Source organism: Equus caballus, chromosome 1, assembly GCF_041296265.1.
Source record: "Equus caballus isolate H_3958 breed thoroughbred chromosome 1, TB-T2T, whole genome shotgun sequence".
NCBI lineage: Eukaryota > Metazoa > Chordata > Mammalia > Perissodactyla > Equidae > Equus > Equus caballus.
The window spans coordinates 82,421,806-82,444,805 of NC_091684.1; the positions used below are offsets into that span (position 1 = coordinate 82,421,806).

The 23,000-nt window shown below is 44.4% G+C and overlaps 1 protein-coding gene across 14 annotated transcripts; it reads left to right on the forward strand.

The window, feature by feature from the left end:
• Positions 1–1,310: 1,310 nt before the first annotated feature.
• HNRNPF (heterogeneous nuclear ribonucleoprotein F) lies at positions 1,311–21,746 on the forward strand. Of its 14 annotated transcripts, none has more exons than XM_070228665.1 (6): positions 1,491–1,543; positions 1,858–1,925; positions 13,357–13,492; positions 13,646–13,724; positions 15,283–15,342; positions 19,833–21,746. In XM_070228665.1, the coding sequence occupies exon 6, from the start codon at positions 19,884–19,886 to the stop codon at positions 21,126–21,128; it is 1,245 nt and encodes a 414-aa protein (XP_070084766.1). In that variant the 5' UTR covers positions 1,491–1,543; positions 1,858–1,925; positions 13,357–13,492; positions 13,646–13,724; positions 15,283–15,342; positions 19,833–19,883; the 3' UTR covers positions 21,129–21,746. The 14 variants fall into 14 exon arrangements, with proteins under 14 accessions (XP_005602699.1, XP_070084778.1, XP_070084791.1 ...); XM_070228655.1 differs by lacking the exon at positions 13,646–13,724 and adding an exon at positions 17,557–17,634; XM_023646669.2 differs by lacking the exon at positions 1,491–1,543 and adding an exon at positions 17,557–17,634 and having other exon boundaries at positions 1,788–1,925.
• Positions 21,747–23,000: the final 1,254 nt, after the last annotated feature.

Here is a 23,000-nt window from a genome sequence, read left to right on the forward strand (position 1 = left end):
CTGAGACTTCTGTGTACAGAGGTGAAAAGAAAGGGTGGAGGCCCCCAAGGCCCCACAGCTGAGATGGTTCAAGTAAACCAGGTGTGGGCAAGCATTCTCTGGTTGGTGAGATGAGCCAGACACTTATGGAAAAGACCTGGGATCTGTGGCACCAGTCTGATTCCAGGCCTCACTATGGAAGGGAGTCTACATATGACTGTGCTGGCACTCACCTCTGAAAAAGATAAAATAGTGGACACGTGGGATGACTCCCTCAGACAAGGGGAGGCTCATAATCAGGCCAAGGCCCTAGTGTTTCATTCAAAGACCTCAAAGGTTACTGCATCACTGATGAATGATGAACTGTCAAACTCGATGAGGGGATCAAAAAGCTGGCTTGCCTGAGTCCTCTTAATGGACTGCATGAACATATCTCCTTGGACCTGGCTTTACAGTCCCAAATTACGAAGCATTATTATTTTATGGTATAATTTTAATATTTGCCTCAGATTGGCACTTGCATTTACTCTCTGGAAACAGATTTTTCTACAGCATGAGCTTTTGATAAAGTCATTGTGGGGTTCCTTAAGAATACCTATCTGATTTTTGTCAGATCCGTTTTCTGTAATTTTGCCTCTGATTAATTTTCTTGTACATTTCCACCTCCTTTGACAGCTTCTGCTTTCACTCTTTCAATTTTTTCTTTCCTGGTATCAGCTTCTTTTGACAAACTATGCTCCTCTCTCTATCGTCCACTCATCTGACACTATGTCAAGGACTCCTTTCATTTAACTGGTAATTTTTAAGTAATCTTCTCCTTAATCTGAGTCCCATCTTTGTAAAGAGTGTCTCCAAAAATAAAATGTTAATAATTATTAGCCCTAGGACACGTCAAGAAAAATCTGCTCCACTGCCTCAGGCCATTTCCATCCAGCCTGTCTGCTCAGGTGCGCTGTGACTGACAACCCTGCGTTCTCCTGGGCTCTTCTAGATCACCTTAAGAGACTTGGGGCTTCCCAGCCCAAGTGATTATCACGTAAGCAACCTCAGTCAACCAGCTAAACTCTAAACCCTGCCCTCGGAGCTGCCTTTTTAGTCTCTGGTTTCTCGGTTCCCTCTTTCTTCCTCGGCAGGAAACGACTCATTTTCTTCTCAAACGCTGGTCTTCAACCCAGGCGTCCTTTGGGCTAGCTGTTTGACGGCCACTCCCAGTCAGTATTTTCATAAGCTGAGGGGGACTCAACACACCCTCCCCTTCCCTAAGGAGGGATCGCCCCTGTCCCGCCGCGCCCCTCCCGGCACCACCCAACTCCGCATACCCGGCCGCCCCTGCGCCCGCCGGCCAACCCCCTGCTCCGTTCCCGGCGCGTCACAATAGCGCCCTCGTGGCCCCGCCCCGCACCCAGCCAGCCAATCCCCGGCTCCGCTCCCGGTGCGTCACAATGGCGCCTTCGAGGCTCCGCCCCCCGACTGCCGCCGCGGAGGCCCCGCCCTGCCGTGGTCTTTGCGTCCTTCCGGCTCCGTCGTGGAAGTAGGACTGTCCCTCGTCTTCCAGAAGAAGAAGGTGGGGTTCGGTAGGGAAACCGGCCTGCGCTCACGTGGGCAGGCGGAAGCAGGGCGGGGGCGCGGGGACCTGGGGCTGCTGCTCCCGAGTGCTGGGGCGGAGGGCCGAGCAGGTCCCGGGCACGCAAGGGCTTCCGGAAGCGCCGCGTGCACACGACGAGCAGGAGTTGTGGACTCGGGCCTGCCGCGCGCCTGACTCCGCCCCTCGGAAGCCCCGCCCAGGGCGCGCCGCCAGGGGTTTCCATGGTGATGGTAAACAAGCCTCAACTGCCTCAGCTACAACTGCCAAGTCCCCCGCGTTCCACCCTCCTCTAGGTGCTCAGGGGGACGACCGAGGCGCCGGGTGTGAGGAAGAGCGGGAGCGCAGAGACTCGGAGCCCGAGGTGAGGGGCTGGACGGACGGCGAGTCCGAAGCCGAGGGCCGCACACCCGGAACCGACCGGCGACTAGGTCCCGTAGGGGTGGCGACAGTGGGGCTGAGATTTGGGGTCCAGGGAGGCGGGGTCTGAGGTCAGGGGCCGCAAACCACCGAGGGACTGACCGTGGCCTCTGCTCACTGGAGGTGGAGACGGCGGTGCTGAGATTTGGGATCTGGGGAGGCGGGGTCTGAGGTCAAAGGCTTTACACTCGGGCATTCGACGGGGGGCTGACATTTGGGGTCTGGGGAGGAAGGGCAGGAGGGCCTCGGGCGGACTCCAGGGAGAGCAGGGCCCGAGAGCCTCTGCCAGGAGCAGGGTGAGGGCCCTCGGCGGCCGTCGGAGGGGGAGTTCATTTAGAAACGAGAGCAGTTCCCTCACGTGGCCGGGCGCGCCTGGGAGTCGCCCGAGACTGGCTGGGCCTGGCTCCTCCCCCCTCCCACGTTCCCGCTCGCCGCGCCTCCACTCTGTGCTCGTGGCCTTTTCTTCCTCTCCGAGCCGCGTGTGTGCCCTGCGCGCCTGTCCGCCTTCGTCTCCTGCCATCGAGGTACCGTGTTCGCATTTTGGGTGAAACTCTGGTTCTCGTTGTCTTTGCTTGGTGCCTCCACTTGTGCTGAGCGAGCTTAATCGGCCGTTTGGTTTTCCCTCGTGCTTTCCTTCTTTGTATCTTTGAGTGTCTTGCTGATTCTTGACTGCGCCTAAGAAACTTCCGGACGCTGCCGGCTCTCGCGCGGCGGTCGCGCGGCGCTCTCTGCCTCCCGTGCGCCCCCGCGCTTCCCTGAGGTGGCGCCGGGCGGCCTGCGTGACCCGACCGGCCGTGAGCCCCTCCCGTTAAGGGCCTCAGAGGACCCCACAGGTTCCCGCAGACACCCTCCAGGCCCGGGAAAGTCCCCCCCCTCCCCCGCCACCTGCAGCCCCCCGACCGGCATCCCGTCGGTCCCAGCCCGCCGCCCGCGGGTCGCCCGTGGCCTCAGTTCTCTTCCTCTGGAGGCCCTAGGACGAACGGTCAGGCCGCCTGCTCTGGTTCACAATTGTCTGCGGGCGCCGGGGGCTCGGCCTGTCCTGCGGGCCGGGGGCGCGGCCGGAGAGGAGCCCGTGGCAGCTGCGCGCCGAGGGGCCACCGTGCGACCGCGGCAGCTTCCCGGAAGGGCCGCGGGGGAGGGCGCCCGGGGTTCGCTTAGTTGTCCGCAGCCTGGTGGAGCAGGAGGGTTTTGAAGGCTGCAAATAGTCTTCTATTTCAAATATCGTCGAAAGTACCGATTTTAATATAATTCTGTTACTTTTAGTCACGGTCTTAAAAGTTAACTATTTACTTCTGAGTTTCTAGTAAGGATGAAAATACCTCGGGTTCTCAGGGTAGACAGGAAATATATTAGAATCTAACCTATCAGTGAAAAGTGATGTTTTCAGTATGTACTAATTTCTACGTAAAATTTTTTCATTTTACAATAAGCGATTAAGGGGCCTGCGCGGTGGTGCCCCGGTTAAGTTCGCACTTTCCGCTTTCACGGCGCGGGGTTTGCCAGTTCCGATCCCAGGTGCGGAGCTACGCACTCCTTGGCAAGGAATGCTGTTGCAGGCGTCCCACGTATAGAGTAGAGGAAGATGGGCACGGGTGCACGGGTGTTAGCTCAGGGCCAGTCTCCCTCAAAAAAAAAAAATAAAGGTATTAATTCCTACACTTACTGAGTTTTGGGAGAGAAGCAATTCCTTACTTTGCCTTGGGGAATCTCATGTTCCTGTATGCACTTGTGTAAATTGATTAGGTTTATTATTTCTATGTTATGATCTCCTTTTTTAGTTTTTTCTATTTTTGTAATGTTCTTGTAGTTTTTACTTTTTTTTAGGTGACAAGTGACTGGGTTTCGCTTGAGTATTGTTACAAAGCTCCCTTTGTAAACAAAATATTCAAGGGAAAATGTGAATTGATTTAAGGGAAAAGATTGATTAGGAGCGTTAGTCCTCGGAGATAGGCAAAACTGTGGAGATGAGTGTGGAGACATACGGTGCCCATCAGAGTAGGTGCCTGGAGTGGCTGCAGAAATGGAAGCGGGCTGCCTTCAACGGAGGTGACTTCCCGCCAACCTCCCCTCCCCGATCTGACCTCTGGCTTTTGGACTCTTTGTAGAACCACGTTAATTGATCCTTAGTGGGTCCAGGCGCATAGCTAGGGTTTACCACGTTTTCTAATCACATGCTCATGAGCAGTCTACAAGGGGGTATTGCTATTATTCCCATTGTACAAATGAGAAAATGGAGGCCGTGAGAAAAGAAGTCCCTTGCCCAGGGACAGCTGGGACTAGGACTCAGCTCTGACAGGGATACCCCTTTGCCAGGGTGCCCTCCTCCCCACCTAGTTGCTTTGAACCAGGGTTCTTGTGGAAGACAAAAAGCTGGGCAGAGGGATAACCAGGCTTAGCTAAGACCAGCTTGGCTTATTTTACAGCAAATCCCAGACATAAGATTTTTATCGGTAAATATTTCAGCTTGTATGTCTAAGGACTTTTAAAATATAACCACAATACCATTATCACACCTAAAGAAATAATAATTCCTTGATATCAAAATCCCCAGTGATCAAATGTGCCCGACTGTGTAATAAATATTTTTATACAGGTGGTTGTTTTGAATTGGGATCCAAACAACATCACACTTTATATTTGGTAGATATATATCTTTTAAATTGTTTTAATCCAGAGCAGCGTTGTCCAAGAGAAATATAATGCAAGCCACATAGCTAATTTTACATTTTCTATTAGTAAAAAGAAACACATGTAGTTCACTTTAATAATTAGTTTAACTTGATATATATCCAAAATATATAACATTAAATTATATTTTTCATGTTTTTTATTCAAACTAAGCTTTCAAAAATCCAGTGTGTACTTTATATTTACCGGCCACGTTTCAAGTGTGGCAATTGGCTACTTTATTAGTGACAATCTAGAGGTTCCCCATTCTTAAAAGATTTTTCTTTGTTGAACAAATTAGGTGTGTGTCATGCAGAATTTCATCCCCACACGCTCTGGGTTTTTCTCATGGCATTCCTGTGGTGGTGTTTGATTCTCTGTCCCCTGCGTTTCCTGTAAAATGGTAGTTACCTCTAAAGGCTGTTCTTATTCTGTTGAGGTTTTTTTTTTTTTTTTGAAAGAATGCTTCATTCAAGATGCCCTCTATTCCTGCCAGAGGCATATTTTGGTTAGTGTTCCTCCTTTGTAATGTTAGCAGCCATTGATGATCCTTCCCTCAATCCATTGTTTTGTTAATGGTTTTCAAATTAGTGATAATTTTAATTAAATATTCTTTCTCATTTATTAGCAAAAATACTCTACAGAGAGGAAGTTTTCTTTAAAGGCAGGTTAAGTTTTTGACTCCTTCGTTATGTTTATCAATATCCAGCGTAATGAATTGAATCCTAACCATGTGCCAGACAGTAGTTTTTCCAGTGTCATTCTGAAGGCCTGGATTTTAAATATATAGGATGTGTTTTAGTCCACTGTAGCTTTTATTCTCTTTGATGCTCAAATTCTCCAATTTTTGGCCTTCAAATTAGTTCCTGACTTTTTTGATACAAACTCAGTGGTCTTTGATGGCTTCTTTGGTTTAAGGTGTAGTACTTTCAGTGGATCCACCAAAGTTTATTCAGTTGGACCTCTAGTGATGGGCAGTTGGGTTGTTTCTAGTCTTTTCCTATTAGAAATAGTGCTGAAATGACTATCTTTTGCAGTTGTCTTTTCCCCTTTTTGACCAAAGGGATTGAACCGCTCAATATTTCCACTAACAGTATTTAGAGTGCCTGCTTATCTACAGCCTTGCCAAGGAAGTATCTTATCAAACTTAGGTATTTTTGCCAATGTGATAGGTATTTTAAATATTATTTCAAGTTTTGATTTATTGTGTATGGCTGAGGTTGAGCATCTTTTCACGTTTAAGGATATTTCTTTTTCTGTCAGCTCTCCATGCCTCTAGCCTATTTTGCTTTTTGGATCGTTGGACTTTTTGTCTCTTTAGAAGCTGTCTAAATATTAAGGATATTGACATTTTTGGGAAGTAAATTGCAAGTATCTTTCCCATTTTATCATTTGTATTTTTGCTTAGGTTATAGTGTTCAGCCATGCATAAGAGGTTTATTTTGTTGTTTTGTTTATAATCAAGTTTTTAGGTATTTTCCCATATTCTGGGTTTTGAGCCACAGTCAGGAGACTTTTCCCTATTCCCAGTTTTTAGAGGAATTCATCAATTTTCTATTCTATTATTTAGGATGTTTCTTAGCATGTCTCATAAAACATGGACAATTTTTAGTTAACTCATATTTTGCCTTCATTAATATGTCAGTGTGACAGATTGCAGTGATCAACTTTGAAATGATGGACTACAGTTGCATGCCTGCAATAAACCCAAGTTGGTCATGATGCATTTTGTTTTGCATATTGCTGGATTTGGTTAGCTGATGTTTATTTAGGGTTTTTGCATCTGAGTTCATGAGTGAAATTAGCCTGTAAAACTTGATAAACTAATTCTAAAACTCTTGAAAATTAAAATTCAATTCCAGGTTGATTGTAGATCAAAATGTAAAGATGCAGATGAAAACAACAGCTTTATAAGTTAAAAAGATATCCATATAGCCTTGGGCTAGGAAAAAGATCTCTTAGGATACAAAAAGTGATATAATTATTAAGGGAAAAAACCCAAAACAATTCCTATTAGGTTTTCCTGACAGTATGCATCTTCTTTTACAAAAATCCTCACCAAATACAAATATTACAAATTCCTATCACATTATTTCCTTATAAATCTATTTACGTTGTAAAGACCCGTCATTGATGTCTTCATTCTTCATCTTCCCCTAATTGGGGTCTCTGTTCTGCTTTATACAATACTTGGTTAGAATAGTACTGTCCAGGGGCTTGGCCCAGTGCTTAAGTTCACGCCCTCCACTTCACCGGCAAGGCTCAGGTTTTTGCCGGTTCAGATCCTGGGCGCGGACATGGCACTGCTCATCAGGCCATTGTGAGGTGGCATCCCACATGGCACAGCTAGAAGGACCTACAACTAGAATATACAACTATGTGCTGGGGGGCTTTGGGGAGAAGAAGAAAAGAAAAAGGAAGATGGGCAACAGATGTTAGTTCAGGTGCCAATCTTTAAAAAAAAAAAGTACTGTCTAATAGAATTATGATATGAATGGCATATAATTTTTTCATTTTTTTAATTGAGATATATAATTCACATACCATACAGTTCACCTTTTTAAAGGGTACAATTCAGAGGTTTTTAATATATTCACATGTTGCAAAAACCACCACTATCTAATTCCAGAACATTTTCTTATGTTGAAACCCCCTAAGCATTCCTGGGATAAATCTCACTTGGTCGTGGTGTATAATCCTTTCTATGTGTGCTGGATTTGGTTTGTTAGTATTTTGTTGAGGAATTTTGCATCTGTATTTATAAGGAATATTAGTATGTAGTTATCTTTTCTTGTGATGTCTGCCTGGTTTTGGTATCAGAGTATATTTGTTTGCTAGGGCTGCTGTAACAAAGTACTGCAGACTCGGTGGCTTAAACAACAGAAATTTATTGTTTCTCAGTTCTGGAGGCCAGATGTCGTAGATAAGGTGTCAGCAGGGTTGGTTCCCTCTTAGGGCCATGAGGAAAGGATATGTTCCAAACCTTTCGCCCTGGTTTGTAGATGGCCGTCTTCTCCCTGTGTCGTCATGTCGCCTTCCCTCTGCTTCTCTGTGTCCACATTTCCCCCTCTTATAAGGACACCAGTCATATTGGAATACAGCCCACCCTAAATTAAATGACCTTGTTTTCACTTAATTACTTCTGTAAAGACTTTATCTCCAAATCTGGTCACATTCTTGGATACTGGGGGTTAGGATTTCAACATACGATTTTTTGTGACACAGTTCAGACCATAACACAGGATAATACTGGCCTTGTAGAATGAGTTGGGAAATATTTTAATTTAGTGTATTTTAATATATTTTGATTAACTCCATACATCAAAAATATCACTTCAACATGTAATCAATATTTTAAAATTGAGATATTTTACATTCTTGTTTTAATCTTTAATTCCGCATGTGTTTTATACTTAACAGCACATATTAATTTGTACTTGCCACATTTCAAGCGCTTAGTAGCACTTCTGGCTAGTGGCTACCATATTTTTTATCTTTTGTACCTAACTTGTTCTTTTTCCAAAGCAGTTTTTCCTCTATGCTTTGAGAGTTTTTACCAATACATGCCTGGGTTGGGTCTTTTTAAAGTATCTGTTGGGAACTACACAACGGAGTTTATTTTAAGCCAGGAAAATTTCCTTCCATTCTTTATCTGTTCTCTTGCCTCTATTTGTGTCTTTTTCTCCTTCTGGGATTCCTGTTATTCACATGTTATATCTCCTGTCTCGTGTTATATCTTGTGTCCTCCAAATTTCATATCTTTTTCCTCTTAGTGTTTCTATTTTTTCTGTTTTGAGATATTTCTTCCACTTGGTTTTCCAGGCCCCTATCCTTTCTTTCAATTTATTACTAACTTTAAATTCAAAACTCAATTTTTGGCACCAGAAAGTTTTTTATTCTGTGGTTGAGTATCTGAAACTGCCTATTTTTTTCTGTTATAATATTTACAGTTTTGTCCAGCACTCCTTGTTCTCTGAAAACAGCCTGCTGTTCTAAGCTTTTGCCTGATGTGTGGTATCCTCTCTGGGTGCTGGAGCCCCTCTTAAGTACATTGTTATGTTCCTCTCTTCCTCTTGGCTCTGTTCTCCACTCATGCAGGGCAGTGTGCTGTTGTCCCCTGAGCAGCAAACATTGAGCACAAGCAACTGCAAGTCTCCACTCATGGCAGCTGCAATGGGACCTGACAAGGTATCAGCTCTCACAGACCACCAGGAGGTGGCTCCAGACCCCCTTCCCGTGGGGTCTGTGGTCTTGTACCAAAAAGGTCCCCTGGAGACCATGAGTGTAACCCACTGGCTCCCTGAGGCCTTCTGCCCAGCTCCAGGATCTGAGTGCTCATCCACCCAGGGGCTGCAGGAAACTTGCTAGGGGAGGTGGTTGGGAGACTATCTTCATAGCAGTTGTTTCCTTCATCAGAATTCTCCTTTCCTCCCCACCCCTCATTTCTTAGCTAGGTTAGAATTATTTCCTGCTATGGGGAGAGCACTACCAATTAATACAGATAATGAGATTTTCCCCTTAATTGAAAACAGATTTTTATTTTTAGCAATGGAAGTCTGATAGGGTTTCTTTTTATGAAAACCTCATCTGATACATTTTTTTTTCTGTTGTAACTTTAGATCTTGATTCTTGGGTCACCTGCAGAATGCAATCGGTAATATAGAGCAAGGGTTGCTTGTTCTGTGCTGGGTAAAAATTTGTTCCTTATATTAATTTCAATATGAGCATTATATAGATAGGATAGTAGTTTTGCTTTTTAGTTAACACAGCTCTTGAGAAGTGAACACTGAGGAAAACAATATTACTCTCGACTTAGGCCCTTTACTTACCGTAGGTAATAGTTAAAAGATAATGGAAAACAGCTTTCCTGTTGCTTATAGATTGTGTCACATCCCCTTTGATGGATAAAAATGTAGTAATAGCAAGAGACATTTAAAATGTTAAAATATATTTAATGATCCATCTACATCTCCTCTCTCCTTAATAGCTCTTAGGTAGCTTTGTGTATTGAATTTGGCATGCTGGCAAATTAGGTCAGAGTTCTCACACTTCAGCTGCATGAGGCTTTTCAAAATTTAGGTACAACTGTGTGGGAGGGTACATTTTTTGAAGAAGTTGGTCCAGACATGCATCGTATTCATATGAGTCCCTGACACCAGAAATGTTTAAGAGCCACTGGGTTGGTACTTTATGAAATTGCTAGTTTGGAAGAGACTTTTGAGGTTTCCAGTAGAACAGAAAACATCCGTAACAAATAGAGGTCTGGGCTCTGCTCACATACTGTCCCATGAGCAGAGAATTGCTTCTTCCCCAGACCTCTCTGTGCACCTTGAGTGGAAAACAGACATGAGCAGCAGAAACAATATCTAAAATTCTCTTGGGAATTTAATAAGAACTGAATATAAAGACTAAAAAGATTCATCACAAAAAAAATATTTATACAAAGCAACCAACACCAAAACATATCCTGGTAAAGGGCTGCATTTTAAAAATACAAAGAATTTGAACAAGCTTCCAGGGGGAATAAGTAAGGTAATGTACAAGGGAAAAAGAGGCTATGTAGTCTTCTAACTCTTAGTTTTAAACTTTAGCTATTTACCAGGGAAAAAAGGTTTCACAGTCCCACCCCGCCTCATGCTTCTGGTCTGTTTAAACATCACTTCCTGAGAACCCCAATGTAAGTTAATCCCTATTTTCTAGTGTTGGTCATTTCAAAATTTATCATTATACATTTATGTATTCATTTCTTTATTGATTTCCTGTGCCACTGTTCTGTGGACCTAGAACAGTGCCTGCCTCTGCTAAGTGCACACTATTTCTGGCTAATGAATGACTCTTCAAGTCTGATCAATTTTATTTATTGCACATCACTGAAATCCTTTCACATGCTTCAATTTCCCCCGCAGTGTTTCTGTTGCAGGGTACCATCAATTCTTCCTAAACTCGTCATTCCTTCTCATCTCATCTCCATACATCTGTTCCTACCATTCATTTTCCATATAGCACCTTGACTGTTCTGTTGAAAAGCAAAACTCAAATTACACTACATTCCATTTTGAAACAATTAAGTGACTTCCCATTGGCCTTACAATAAAGTCCAAAATACCTTCCCAGGCCTTTTATAGAGGATCTTCCTCTACATCCCTCTTTTGTTGATGTCAGCCCTGGCTGCAAAGTGTTTTCAGGTGCTTTCTATCTCAGGACAACACGCTCCTGTGTGTCTTCTGTACATGTTGTTCCTTCACCAGGCAAGAACCACATCATGACTGATCAATTATTAACACTCGCCCTGCCGGTGTCACCAACCAGATAAGGAAGGCATATGTAAAACTACTTACCTGCAACAAAGACATTCCAATAAATTGAGAAAATGCACACCAGTCATATAAACTACCAAGAATATAGAAGAGGACTCAAATTTTGTGGGATGGTTTTTTTCTGTCACCCAGCTTCAGTAATGACCAATGATGGACAGTTCTCTGCCTCCCCCACCTTCTTCCCTCATGGATAATTTTGAAGCAAATCCCAGCCATCACAGTTTCATCCACAAGAACTTCAAAATGTATCACTAAAAATTAAGTCCTTTATTTTTAAACATAACTACAATTCTCTCATACCTAAAATAAGTATAAATATAATACTTGAAGATTAAATTTCTAGTCAGTGTTAAAATTCTCCTAAATTGTCCCGTAAATATTTACCAATTTGTTTAAATCAAGACAAATATGTCTCATGCACTGTGAATCCTTGATAAATGTCTTAAATTTCTTTTATTCAATAAGTGGTCTTTTCCCTTAGAGCTATTTTATTGAAGGACTGGCTCATTTGTCTTTGCAGTGTTTCCCAGAGTCTGGCTTTGCAGACTGGATCACCATACTCTCACCTAGTACCTGCCTTTATTAAAAATCCTATAATTTGGTAGTTATTTCTAATTTCTAGTAAGTAGAGTCTTAAGACTTTTTTTTCTTTTAAAAATAATTTTATTACTAAAAGTGTTAAACATACACAAAAACAGAGACGAAAGTATAATGAAACTCCTTCAGGTACCCATCACCCAGCTTCAATTAGTAAATCATGGCCCATGTTGTTTCATCTGTACTCCTGCTCCCTCCACTCATATTATTTAGAAACAGATTCTAGACATCAGATGTATCTCTAAATAATGTCTCTTAAATAAAACCACAGCAGCATAATTGCAACTTTTATAATTCCTTAATATAAAATAATTCAGTCACTGCTCACATTATTGCAATTGCCTTTTAATTGTTTTCCAGTCTGTTCATTTGAATTAGGATTCAAAGGTTCATAAAACGTAATTTGCTTGATAGGTATAAAGTTTAAGAATTGCATGTTTTAAAATTAATCTTTTAAAAATTATGCAAAGTATTTACATGAGTCTATAGTCAAATACACAAAATAAGGTACTGTATATACAAGGAGGTTCTACCTTTTGTCCGTTAGTTTCGGTTCTAAATTCTTGCCTCCAGAGATGATTTTTTTTTTTTTTTTTTTTACGGTTTGTCCTTCCACCTAAGCCGTACCCGTCCACCCCCCCCCCCACCCCCCCGCTGGAACTCTGGACTTTTCCCCACCCTGGCATCTTTCCTGAGAACTCACTCAGAACGGTCTTCCTCGTTGCTTTTCTTTCCTCCTCCTCCCACTTCCTGCCTTGGCCGGTCGCGCGGGCGCGGGCCGCACCTGCAGGACGCATTTCCATTGGTGACATCTTGGCGGGCCTGTCGGTGGCACTTCCTCCTTTACACCCCGTGACCCACGTCCGGCTTGCCGCCCTCCCAGTCACGCGGCCTCTGCCTCTGGGACGCAGCCCCGCGCGCCGGCCTTCCGGACCCGTCGTGGTGAGCCGCCGCGAGCGGACGACCCCCGCCCGCCCATCCGCCACCCCCACTGCTCGCGGGTCCCGCGACCTCCTCCCTCCGAACCACCCCCCACGCTTCGGGAACTCTTCCCCCCTCCCCGCCTTGCTGCCCCGCGAACTCTTTCTCTCCCCCCGCCCCCCGCCCCCAAGCTCCCCAGGATGTTCCCCCGACCCGACCCGGGAGTTCCACCGCCAGCCCGGAGACCGCCCGCCCCCCGCGGGCCCAGGGAACTTTTCCCCGGCCGCCCCAGGAGCCCCCTGACTGAGGAGCTCCGCCCCCGCCCCCCGCGGCTCCGGGAAGCCCGGCCCGCGAACTCTTCCCCCGCCTCACCCCCCTCCCGGCCCGAGAACTCTTTTCCCGGTCCCCCAGGAACACCCCCGCTTCCCCCCTCCCCCCCCCCCGGGAGCTCCCCTCCCACCGTCGGGCCCTGGGAAGCCTTCACCCTGTGACCTCTTCCTCCTCCCCCCTCCCCCGGGCCCGGGAAGCCTCTTTCCTCCCCCCCGCGTAGCTCGCCCTGCCCCCGCCCCGGAAGCTCCCGCTGACCCCGCCCAGGACCTGGGCTGGGGCGCTCTGGGGACCCGCCTTCCTGCAGGGCTGGGCCGGCCCGAGGCTATCGGATCGCCAGGCGCCTGGTGGAGGCCGGACGAACTCCTTCACCTTGTCCCGGTACCCCCGGCCCGGGAGCTCGGCGTCCGGGACCGGTGCTGTGCTTCCCGCCGAAACCGCTCAGGCGCGCCCCTGGCGGCCTGTGGCGGCGGCTGCGAGCTTGAGACCGCAGTTTCAACCTTCGTATGAAGCGTTTGCCCACAGCCAGTTGAGTTTCAATTTCAGGTTAATAACAAGAGGATGCACCTGGACTTTCCCCGGAGCCCTCTGCGTGTTTAAGCGTCCGGTGGAATTGGGGGTCCTTTGGCTGTAAACTGCGCTTGCTTGCTGAAAATAGGACTCAGCCCTGCTCCCTTCAGCGGTAAGTCCAAAAAGTGAGCCGCGTAGTCCTGAGGACTAGGATTTAAGAGTAGAACTTTCTGAGTAGTTAAGATACCCAGGACGACCTGGTTCGTGCGTACTGCCAGCTGTAGGTTAAAGTTCGTTTACAAATAAGGGCGAAATTGCTCCTCAGGTGTCCCTGAAACGCAAACGTAAAGGAGGGTGAAGCCGGGGCTCCGCCGCGTTCCCGTCCCTAACCGGGAAGATGGGAGGTGAGCTTTAAACCGCCCTGCGTACTCCGTAGATAAACCAATTAGTCACGGCGCTGGCAGGCGCACCCTGTTTATCTTGATTGGATCGACCTGAATCTGAACTAAATTCTGTCTCACTCGTAGAGTGGTGAAGAGCACATTCTGGAGAGCCTCGCAGGAGTCCAGGGAGCCTGTTAGAAATACAGAATCTCGGCCCCAGCCCACATCTGTGGTTTTAGAATCTGCATTAGAATCCCTTAGGTGGTCCGTGTTCACACTTAGCTCACAGTCCAGTCGCCTGCGGGAGTCGTGCAGAATCCTTGGCTGCACCCCGTATAGCACAATTAAAGCAGAATCTCCAGGTGCGGGGCCCAAGAGCAATATATTTTAACACTCCCCCAGCGATTGCATGGTGCTGCTGGGGTGAGACCATTGCTCTCCATCAGCGCTTCAACGTGCGTTGCGGCCCCAGCTGTTGGTCTGCGGACCACACTAGAAGGAGCCAGGAACTGGGAAAAACCAAGGCAGAAAGGGATCAGATCACTAAGATGACTGGGTTTTACCCTTCACATTCTACTCTTTTCTAGAGGCAGAGGGGAAGAACCATTGAAGCCTCTTGAAAACTTTCTTCCAGAGAATTTGAAACCATTTTTTCTTAAACTTTAATACTTATGCGGGATTTTTTCCTCCAAATAATATCTCATGTAATAATCACAGGATGCTAGTAAGACAGGGCAGATACTGTCTTTAAGACAGCGGGCTCAGAGAAATTAACTTCGCTTTCCCAATTCTCTGTTTCCAAAACTAAAATGTAGCTTAGTTCCTCAGACTGATCCCTGTGCTTCAGCACGTATCCTAGTCCTTTGAGGACAGCTTTATCACGTGGCTGTGGGTGATGGTGATGATGTTTTTCCTATTGAAAAGCATATTTCAACATTTTCTCCCCTCATTCTTCCTCGGTTAATTAAAGTATCAGTGTCAGATCAAATACGGGTCACAAGAAATGAAGTTACCAATTAAAACTGGGAGAGAATGTCTTGAGTATCTCCACCCTGCCCCTCAGGGATTCTTGTAAATTGTAAATCCTGTTGAACAATTTCTAGCAAACAGCCTTTTGTTGAAGCCCATCCCAGTGACGATTGGGCTGTGTCTCCAGTCCTGTACGGGTCTGCATAGCTGCCCCTTGCCTTTCGCCCCTGCCAGGGTTGGCCCTTTTCCCCCCACCCCAACTGAGCCCAGCCTGCCCTAGATATTTAAATTTCCTTACTGCTCCTAGAGTTTTCTGTATAGAAACTCAGGAATTGGGTAAGTCTCATCTCAGCAAGTGGGATGCTTCCCTGCTGTTATCCCCTATATTATCCTATGAAAAGGTAAATCTTTTAAATTAAATGTTGTAGGGGCGGGCCGGGTGTGTACTTCAATTATGGCACCCGGTGGCTATAAAGGGCCTCACACAGCCTGGCCATGCTTTTCCCAGAGGAAGGGAGCTCCCATTCCATCCCAGCCCCGGGGACCACAGCCTCCCATCACTCTGGTGTGTGCTGGGGCACCAGGCAAGACTGCCATCTCTCTTTTTTAGGACAGTTCCTTGCCTGCCAGGAGCATCTCCGACTGTGGGCATCCCCCGTTGTTCTTTAAGGTGAGCTATTTTAAGAAATGTAATTTCTAAGTTTATAAATTCTAAGTTTAAATTTCTAAATTATATTCAAGCAGAAGATTTTCTTAGGAATGTGAAGTACAGTTTGTCACTAGCTTTAAGTCTAATGTTGAGCAGAACTCCACAGTGTTCTTCTTTTCTAAGTTTTAGTTAATGTCCTAAGTACTGTAAGTCTGCAAAGGATCCAAATGTAGAGGAGTCTGAGGACAAAAATGAAGATCTTATAGTATATTGTGTTAGCACCAAAGATTAGGTTTGAGTTCCATTGAAAGTTTAGAAGAATAAGAAATTGAAAGTCATAGGACTTCTCATGAGAAATGGAAGAGAAAGATAATTCTGGAGTAAAAAGCATGTTTAAACGTAGACATGTATTTTGGAAAAGAATGCTCCTTTACCTTGCTTTCCCAGAAGAAATCACTTTGTTTTTGAAACATTTTCTGAAACAAAACATTTGTAATCTGTTCTGTATTATTAGATGTTTTAAGTAATTAGATGAAATGTCAGTTCTTATATGCTTTCTACATGTCTTTTTCAGCCTAACTAGGCTGCCATATTCTAGAGGGAGGTGTTGACCCTGCATGGCCGTCAGTTAATCTCTTGCTAATCTTGGCCCTGCTGTGCTTGGGCGGGCCACAGTGACCAACAGAACAGTCTGTCTGTCACAGACTCTCAGTGCAGTTTTGAAGACACCTTTTAAACAAATCACAGCAAGAATGCTATGGGAGCATAGAACCATAAGACTTAATTTGTAGAAGGGGAAGATCTTTTGGAAAGTGGTATATTTGAGCTGAGACCTTAAGGATTAGTAGGATTTAGCTAGACAGAGATTGAGTGGAGTGTATTTGGAGAGAGAATTACCACGTATTAAATCCAAGGGATCAGAGAGCCTGGCAGCACATTCCAGGCACAGGGGAATAAAGGGATAGAGGAGATTAAAACGGGTGGGGGGAATGATGTGAGCTAGATAATTGTTGCAGGCCAACAGAAAGTTGCAAGACCTGAGCACCCCCTTAGCCCTGTGGTTTGTGTTCCAATGCCAGTGGGAAGCCACTGAGGACTTGGAACAGGAGAGTGACAAAGTCAGTTTAAAAGAATGCTTGAGAAGTTTAAGATCACATAGAGTTATCTTGGAATGTGCTGTTGGTACTAGAATTAGAAAGAAATGTGAGGAAGTCAAAAGGGACATGAGGGCGATTCAGAAAGAAAATTTTAAAATTTGATAATTAACATCACAAAGGAAGGAATTATTGAGCTCAGACTCTGCCATGCAGTGTGCTAGGACTGAGTTTAGAGCTATGAGAAACCTTTATTATTTGTTCAAATCAAGAGTTAGTAGGATTTAGGGGTGTGGGTTAGGGTAGAGAATGGTAACACCCCGGAGAGATGATGAATTCATTGGCTTTGAGGGCTTGGGTGCAGTTCAAGGATTACTTCGGTTTCCTTCTGGAGCCTCTGGATGACAGGTAAGGCCATTTATGCTGCAACCAGGGTGCTATAGAAGAAGAGTTTCCGGAGAAAAATGCTGGTTCATTGTACATAGGAGCTGTAGAGTAGAGTGTGTATACCAGTCTCGGCCTTAAGGAGCTTAAGGCTGGGAACTTCTGTGTCCTGAGCCCAGAGCTGGTCATGGAGATCCAGGGGTCAGGTGAGGCTGCCTAGAAAAGAAGGACTGGGTCCAAGCCCAATGAGTCCCTCCAGTTGAATGTTGAGGAAGGATTCACACAGGAAGAGGCTGAGAGATAGTGTCTAAGGAATTAATAAGAAAACCAGGAGACAGTTGCATCATAGGAGCCAAAAGGAGAGAGGATTTCTGGAGGGAATGGTTGAATCCTGCCCTGGGAACAAGTAAGGTGAAGATAAAATACTTGTTCTCTTTCTTTCCGTGGAAGTTCCTTGGTAGAGATCATGTCCTTTTAATGTTGGGGGGTGGAGGTGACGGTAGAGGCCTATTAAGGAGATTTTATTGAAAGGGAAAGCAAATCAGCAAGTAGCTGGAGGCAAAGTTGGCATCAGGAAAGGTATATATTACGGGATTGGTAAGAAAGGAGCATACTTAATTGCTAAGGATATAGTCTTCAGCGAGAGAGATTGAAAATAAAGAATCTCTTGAAGGTGGGTGGAGTTGGGACCAGAGCAGAGCTGTAGGTAATGATGTCAGCTGTAAGGAGAAGCAACTCCTTGTTTCTAAATTCCTAGACTTGGTGGCAGTTCCCTTTACATGGTCCCTAATCCTCTGAAGTAGAAGATGATCAGCTGAAGTGAAGAAAGATTAAAGTATGTGAGGTTATCACAGACATTTAAGGGCTTTGGGAGAGTGGGGAGTTGTGGTGGAACTATAGGCAGTATGGAGGGCCCACTTTAAGGTTGGGGACCCTGATTTTCTACAGTAGTCATTCCCAACTTTGGGCAGTTTTATCCCCTAGGGAACATTTGGGAATGTCTGGAGACATTTTTGGTTGTCACAACAGGGGAGGGGAGTGCTAATAGCATCTAGTAGGTAGAGAGGCCTGGGATGCTCCCTGACATCCTACAATGCAGAGGTCTGTCTGCCACAACAAAGAACTGTCTGGTCCAAGGTATGATCCATTGTGCTCAGCTCTGTGCCCCTGAGCCACTCAGTACAGCCATGGAACGTTCAGATCCTTGGAATCTTCCAGGGCTCTCTTTTACTGGGCACAGTAAAGGAGGAACTGCATATGAATTCCATTTATTGTTGGGGGAAGGGCTGAAATTATCACTAAGAATTATCCTTTCATACATTGGCAATTTAAGATGACTAGGCCCTGCATACAATGGCTGTATCAAATATTTAAATTATAAAAATTGTGATGGGTCAAATGGCAACTCGCCAATAATTTTGTTTTCCCTGATATTAGTGCAGTTGAGCATTTCATACATTTATTACCAATTTGCTTTTCCTTTTCTTAAATTACCTACTGGTGCTTTCTACATTTTAAATTGTGGGATTTTTATAAAAATTATTTTAGGAGCTCTTTATATATTTGTCCATATTTTGCTATAGTAGTGTAAATGCCCTATTTTATCTGGAATATTTTGGTGATTCATTTGAGGTAAGGTTGTATTTTCTCTTTCTACGTGATGATCAGTGTGCCCACATTTCTTAAAAAGGCATCTCTCTTACCACTGATTTTAATAGCTGCATCTATTACACTTTTAAAATGACACTTTCATGAAACATTTAACTTCCATATACTTACATGTGCCCATTTTGAGCATCGATCACTAAAAATATTTTTGGCCCTATCAATATTTTTACTGTCTCTATGTTATGTGTATATTGCTATCAGATGGCTCAAGTCATTCTCCTCTTCTTAAACTGCCCTTCCACATGGATTTCACCTTTACTCTCTTTCAGTTTGGGCTCTGGGTGCCAGATGCCACATGCACTTCATAACACTGTGTCAGGAAGGGCACCTCTTGTACATGGAGGTGAGGTGTTCATGCTCTTTCTTCAAGTCCCTCAATGAAATGCACAATACATACGTTACGTTGATCAACATAAGGTGGTTTATGTTGATCCTTTTGTTTATATGAGAACCTGAGAAGCGTATAATTTGATTTCTATGTTTATTGCAGTGCACATAACTAATATTCTGCTGATGGACTTGTTTCTTTGTCTGGATATGTCTTCAGTTTGGCCTCACACTTAACATATTTTCTTTGATTTGACAATTTATGAACAAAATGCTCCTTCCTTAGATTCCTTGTTGCCGTTGCTGTCTTGTATCCTTGCAGCATTGCCAATGAGAACGCTGATTCTGGTTCGCCCTAGTGTCAAATAAAATGTTATTCTGTAGTGTGGTTTAAAATAGTCTTTATCACTTATTTTTACTTACATTTTTAGAGTATCTTGCCATAAACAAGTAAATTGGTTAAATGTAAGGGTTGCACTTTAAGGAGAATCTCACAGAGGAGCACTTGTAAATGAACTACCAAACTTCTTCCTGAGAAATATCTGGAATAAATATGAATATAAATATAACAGGAAAATGCCCTTGCTCTTGGCTAATATTTAGATTCCTCTGTATTCAAGGCACCAAGTTACACCTATGCTCCTGCCTTTTACTTCAGTGGTTTAGCAGTTCACTAATACATCTCATCTGCTTTCCTCTAGTTCTGAGAAATCCTCTTATAATTTCTGAATGTTGCCTCAATTCATTCTCTTTCTTCTCTTCTAGAACTTAGAATTGACCATTAGAATTTATAGATTTTGGCTTGCTATTTTCTCAAGACCTCTCATTTGTTCTGTTTCTATCCATCTGTGAGTAATATATACATTTTTGGAGAGATCTGGGATTGAATCTCAGCTCAACTGTATTTGGTATATTTCTTCACATCTTTAATTTCACTCATCGTTCTTCATCTGTAAAATGGGGAAAACAATATTTGCTGCATATTCTTGTACATATTAAATGAAAAATTATGTAAAGTAGTTTTTGCTTTCTTTTCAGCTACAGAAAGCAACACCCAAGCTTGTTTAACATCTGTCCTGTCAAGTGTCCATGATGCTGGGCCCTGAGGGAGGTGAAGGCTTTGTGGTCAAGCTCCGTGGCCTGCCCTGGTCCTGCTCTATTGAGGATGTGCAGAATTTCCTCTCCGACTGCACAATTCATGATGGGGCTGCAGGTGTTCATTTCATCTACACTAGAGAAGGCAGGCAGAGTGGTGAGGCTTTTATTGAACTTGAATCAGAAGATGATGTAAAAATGGCCCTTAAAAAAGACAGGGAAAGCATGGGACACCGGTACATTGAGGTGTTCAAGTCTCACAGAACCGAGATGGATTGGGTGTTGAAGCACAGCGGCCCAAACAGTGCCGACACCGCAAATGATGGCTTCGTGCGGCTTCGAGGACTCCCATTTGGATGCACCAAGGAAGAAATTGTTCAGTTCTTCTCAGGGTTGGAAATCGTGCCAAACGGGATCACATTGCCTGTGGACCCTGAGGGCAAGATTACAGGGGAAGCCTTTGTGCAGTTTGCCTCGCAGGAGTTAGCTGAGAAGGCTCTAGGGAAGCACAAGGAGAGAATAGGGCACAGGTATATTGAAGTGTTCAAGAGCAGTCAGGAAGAAGTTAGGTCATATTCAGATCCCCCTCTGAAGTTCATGTCTGTGCAACGGCCAGGGCCTTATGACCGCCCAGGTACAGCCAGGAGGTATATTGGCATTGTCAAGCAAGCAGGCCTGGAGAGGATGAGGTCTGGTGCTTACAGTGCAGGCTATGGGGGCTATGAGGAGTACAGTGGCCTCAGTGATGGTTATGGCTTCACCACTGACCTGTTTGGAAGAGACCTCAGTTACTGTCTCTCGGGCATGTATGACCACAGATATGGAGATGGTGAGTTCACTGTCCAGAGCACCACTGGACACTGTGTCCACATGAGGGGGCTGCCGTACAAAGCCACAGAGAACGACATTTACAACTTCTTCTCTCCACTCAACCCCGTGAGAGTCCATATTGAGATTGGCCCTGATGGAAGAGTGACAGGCGAAGCTGATGTTGAGTTTGCCACTCACGAAGAAGCCGTGGCAGCTATGTCCAAAGACAGGGCCAACATGCAACACAGATACATAGAACTTTTCTTGAATTCCACAACAGGGGCCAGCAATGGGGCATATAGCAGCCAGATGATGCAAGGCATGGGGGTGTCAGCCCAGTCCACTTACAGTGGCCTCGAGAGCCAGTCAGTGAGTGGCTGTTATGGGGCTGGCTACAGCGGCCAGAACAGCATGGGTGGATATGACTAGTTTTGTAGGAGCATTTGAGTTGTTTCAATCAAATTTTCACAGGCAGCCAACAAGCAGTGAAAAGCAGTTAACTCTAGAGGGAGCTGTGGGACCCATTTTGCACCATGAGTTTGTGAAATCTGGATTAAAAGAATTACCTCTTCAGTGTTTTCTCATGCAAACTTTCTTCTAGCATGTGATATTGAGTAAACTAAAACTATTTTCAGCTTTTCTCAATTAACATTTTGGTAGTGTACTTCAGAGTGATGTTATCTGAGTTAAAGTAGTTTTAAGTACATTAAATGTGGATCTTTTACACCACATCACCGTGAACACATTGGGGAGACGTGCTTTTTTGGAAAACTCAAGGTGCTAGATCCCTAATTCGAAGAGGAACATTTCTCATGTTTGTTCATTCTAGTTTATTTTCATTTAAAATCTTTTAGGTTAAGTTTAAGCTTTTTAAAAGTTAGTTTTGAAAATTGAGACACATTACTAATACTGTAGGAATTGGTGAGGCCTTGACTTAAAACTTTCTTTGTACTGTGATTTCTTTTTGGGTGTATTTTGCTAAGTGAAACTTGTTAAAATTTTTGTTAACTAAATTTTTTTCTTAAAATAAAGACTTTTTCACAATGACTGGCACAGACTATCTACTCACCAGAAAGCAGCAAAATGACTGGGTGATTGAAGAGAATTCATTTTAATACTACTGTATTTCAGTGTGAATTTCAAAATAATTTAGCATGTGAAATCCATGATTTCCCTTATGTTCTTCCAATGAGGCTAAATTAAAAGTCAGGTTAAAAAAATGTTAAATATGTGAGTGGTGGAAATAGTGGTAGAAACACATCCCGGAAAGAGAAAATAGAAGCACACAGTCCCAGCCTCCTGTGACTTGTGCTCTGTTCTTCAGCCATTTGTAATGTCCTACTTTATTCTGGAGTTGCATCCATTGTCGTAGCTAGGAATCCTTAGTTTTTGGTGCCAAATAGATTGTGAGTCATTAGCCATAATTTGTGTTTCAGGTTTTCTTTATAGAGAATGTGCTGATTTGAACATTCTTTTTTTTCATACTTAGGAATATTTCTATAGGGTACACTCCTGGGTTAGCAATTACAAGTTATTGCAGGATACACGTTCTCAAGCTTGAGGCCTGTTTCCAAGTTGTTATTAGAAAATTGTCATCCACTTAGCAGTGGAAAGCAGTGTACAAATTACAGGCAGCTGTGCACACAGCATGTTACCATCACTTTATGACATACACTAAATAAAACCGTCAATACTTTAAAATGTGAATGTAGTTTATTAAACAAGCTTGCTTTAATAGCTCTTATTGGTAATGCTCCCTAATTTATTTTCCCCACTTGTCTTTAATAACCATAAAGCTGTAGCCCATATAACCTAATTTCACCAGTTTAAGCATCTTCGTTTCAAGGGACCCACCTCCTCGGTCACAGAGAAAATGCTCTTGGTTAAGCCCCTGAGGGTTTTAAAAATAAGTCTATTTGTAGACTAGAGCCTTACTTTGGCCCTATTTGGCTTCTCAGGCCCACCTTAACTCCCATCCTTCCCACCAGTTTTCCAGAGACTCTGAGGGCCTGAGATAGGGCAGCATCACCAGCCAGGAATGCCAGATGTGCCAGGACACAGGCAGAACTAGGGATATCCACTGAGAAGACAGCATGAGAATTATAAGGAGGCAGAGACCATGCACACCTGTTCTAGGCCATGTTTACAGGGTCTCTGCCTATCCCTTGGGCCCACCTTGCTCCAAGTTTCAGGCAGCAGTCCACAAAAGGCTGAGTTGTAAGGAAGACCCTGAAAAACCCAGGTGAAGCACGTGGGAACTTATGAAACCTGTAATGGGAGGGACTAGGATGCCATAAAAGA

Coding starts and splice junctions, on each gene's coding strand:
- HNRNPF (XM_005602642.4), top strand. CDS start 19,884: ATGATGCTGGGCCCTGAGGGAGGTGAAGGCTTTGTGGTCAAGCTCCGT.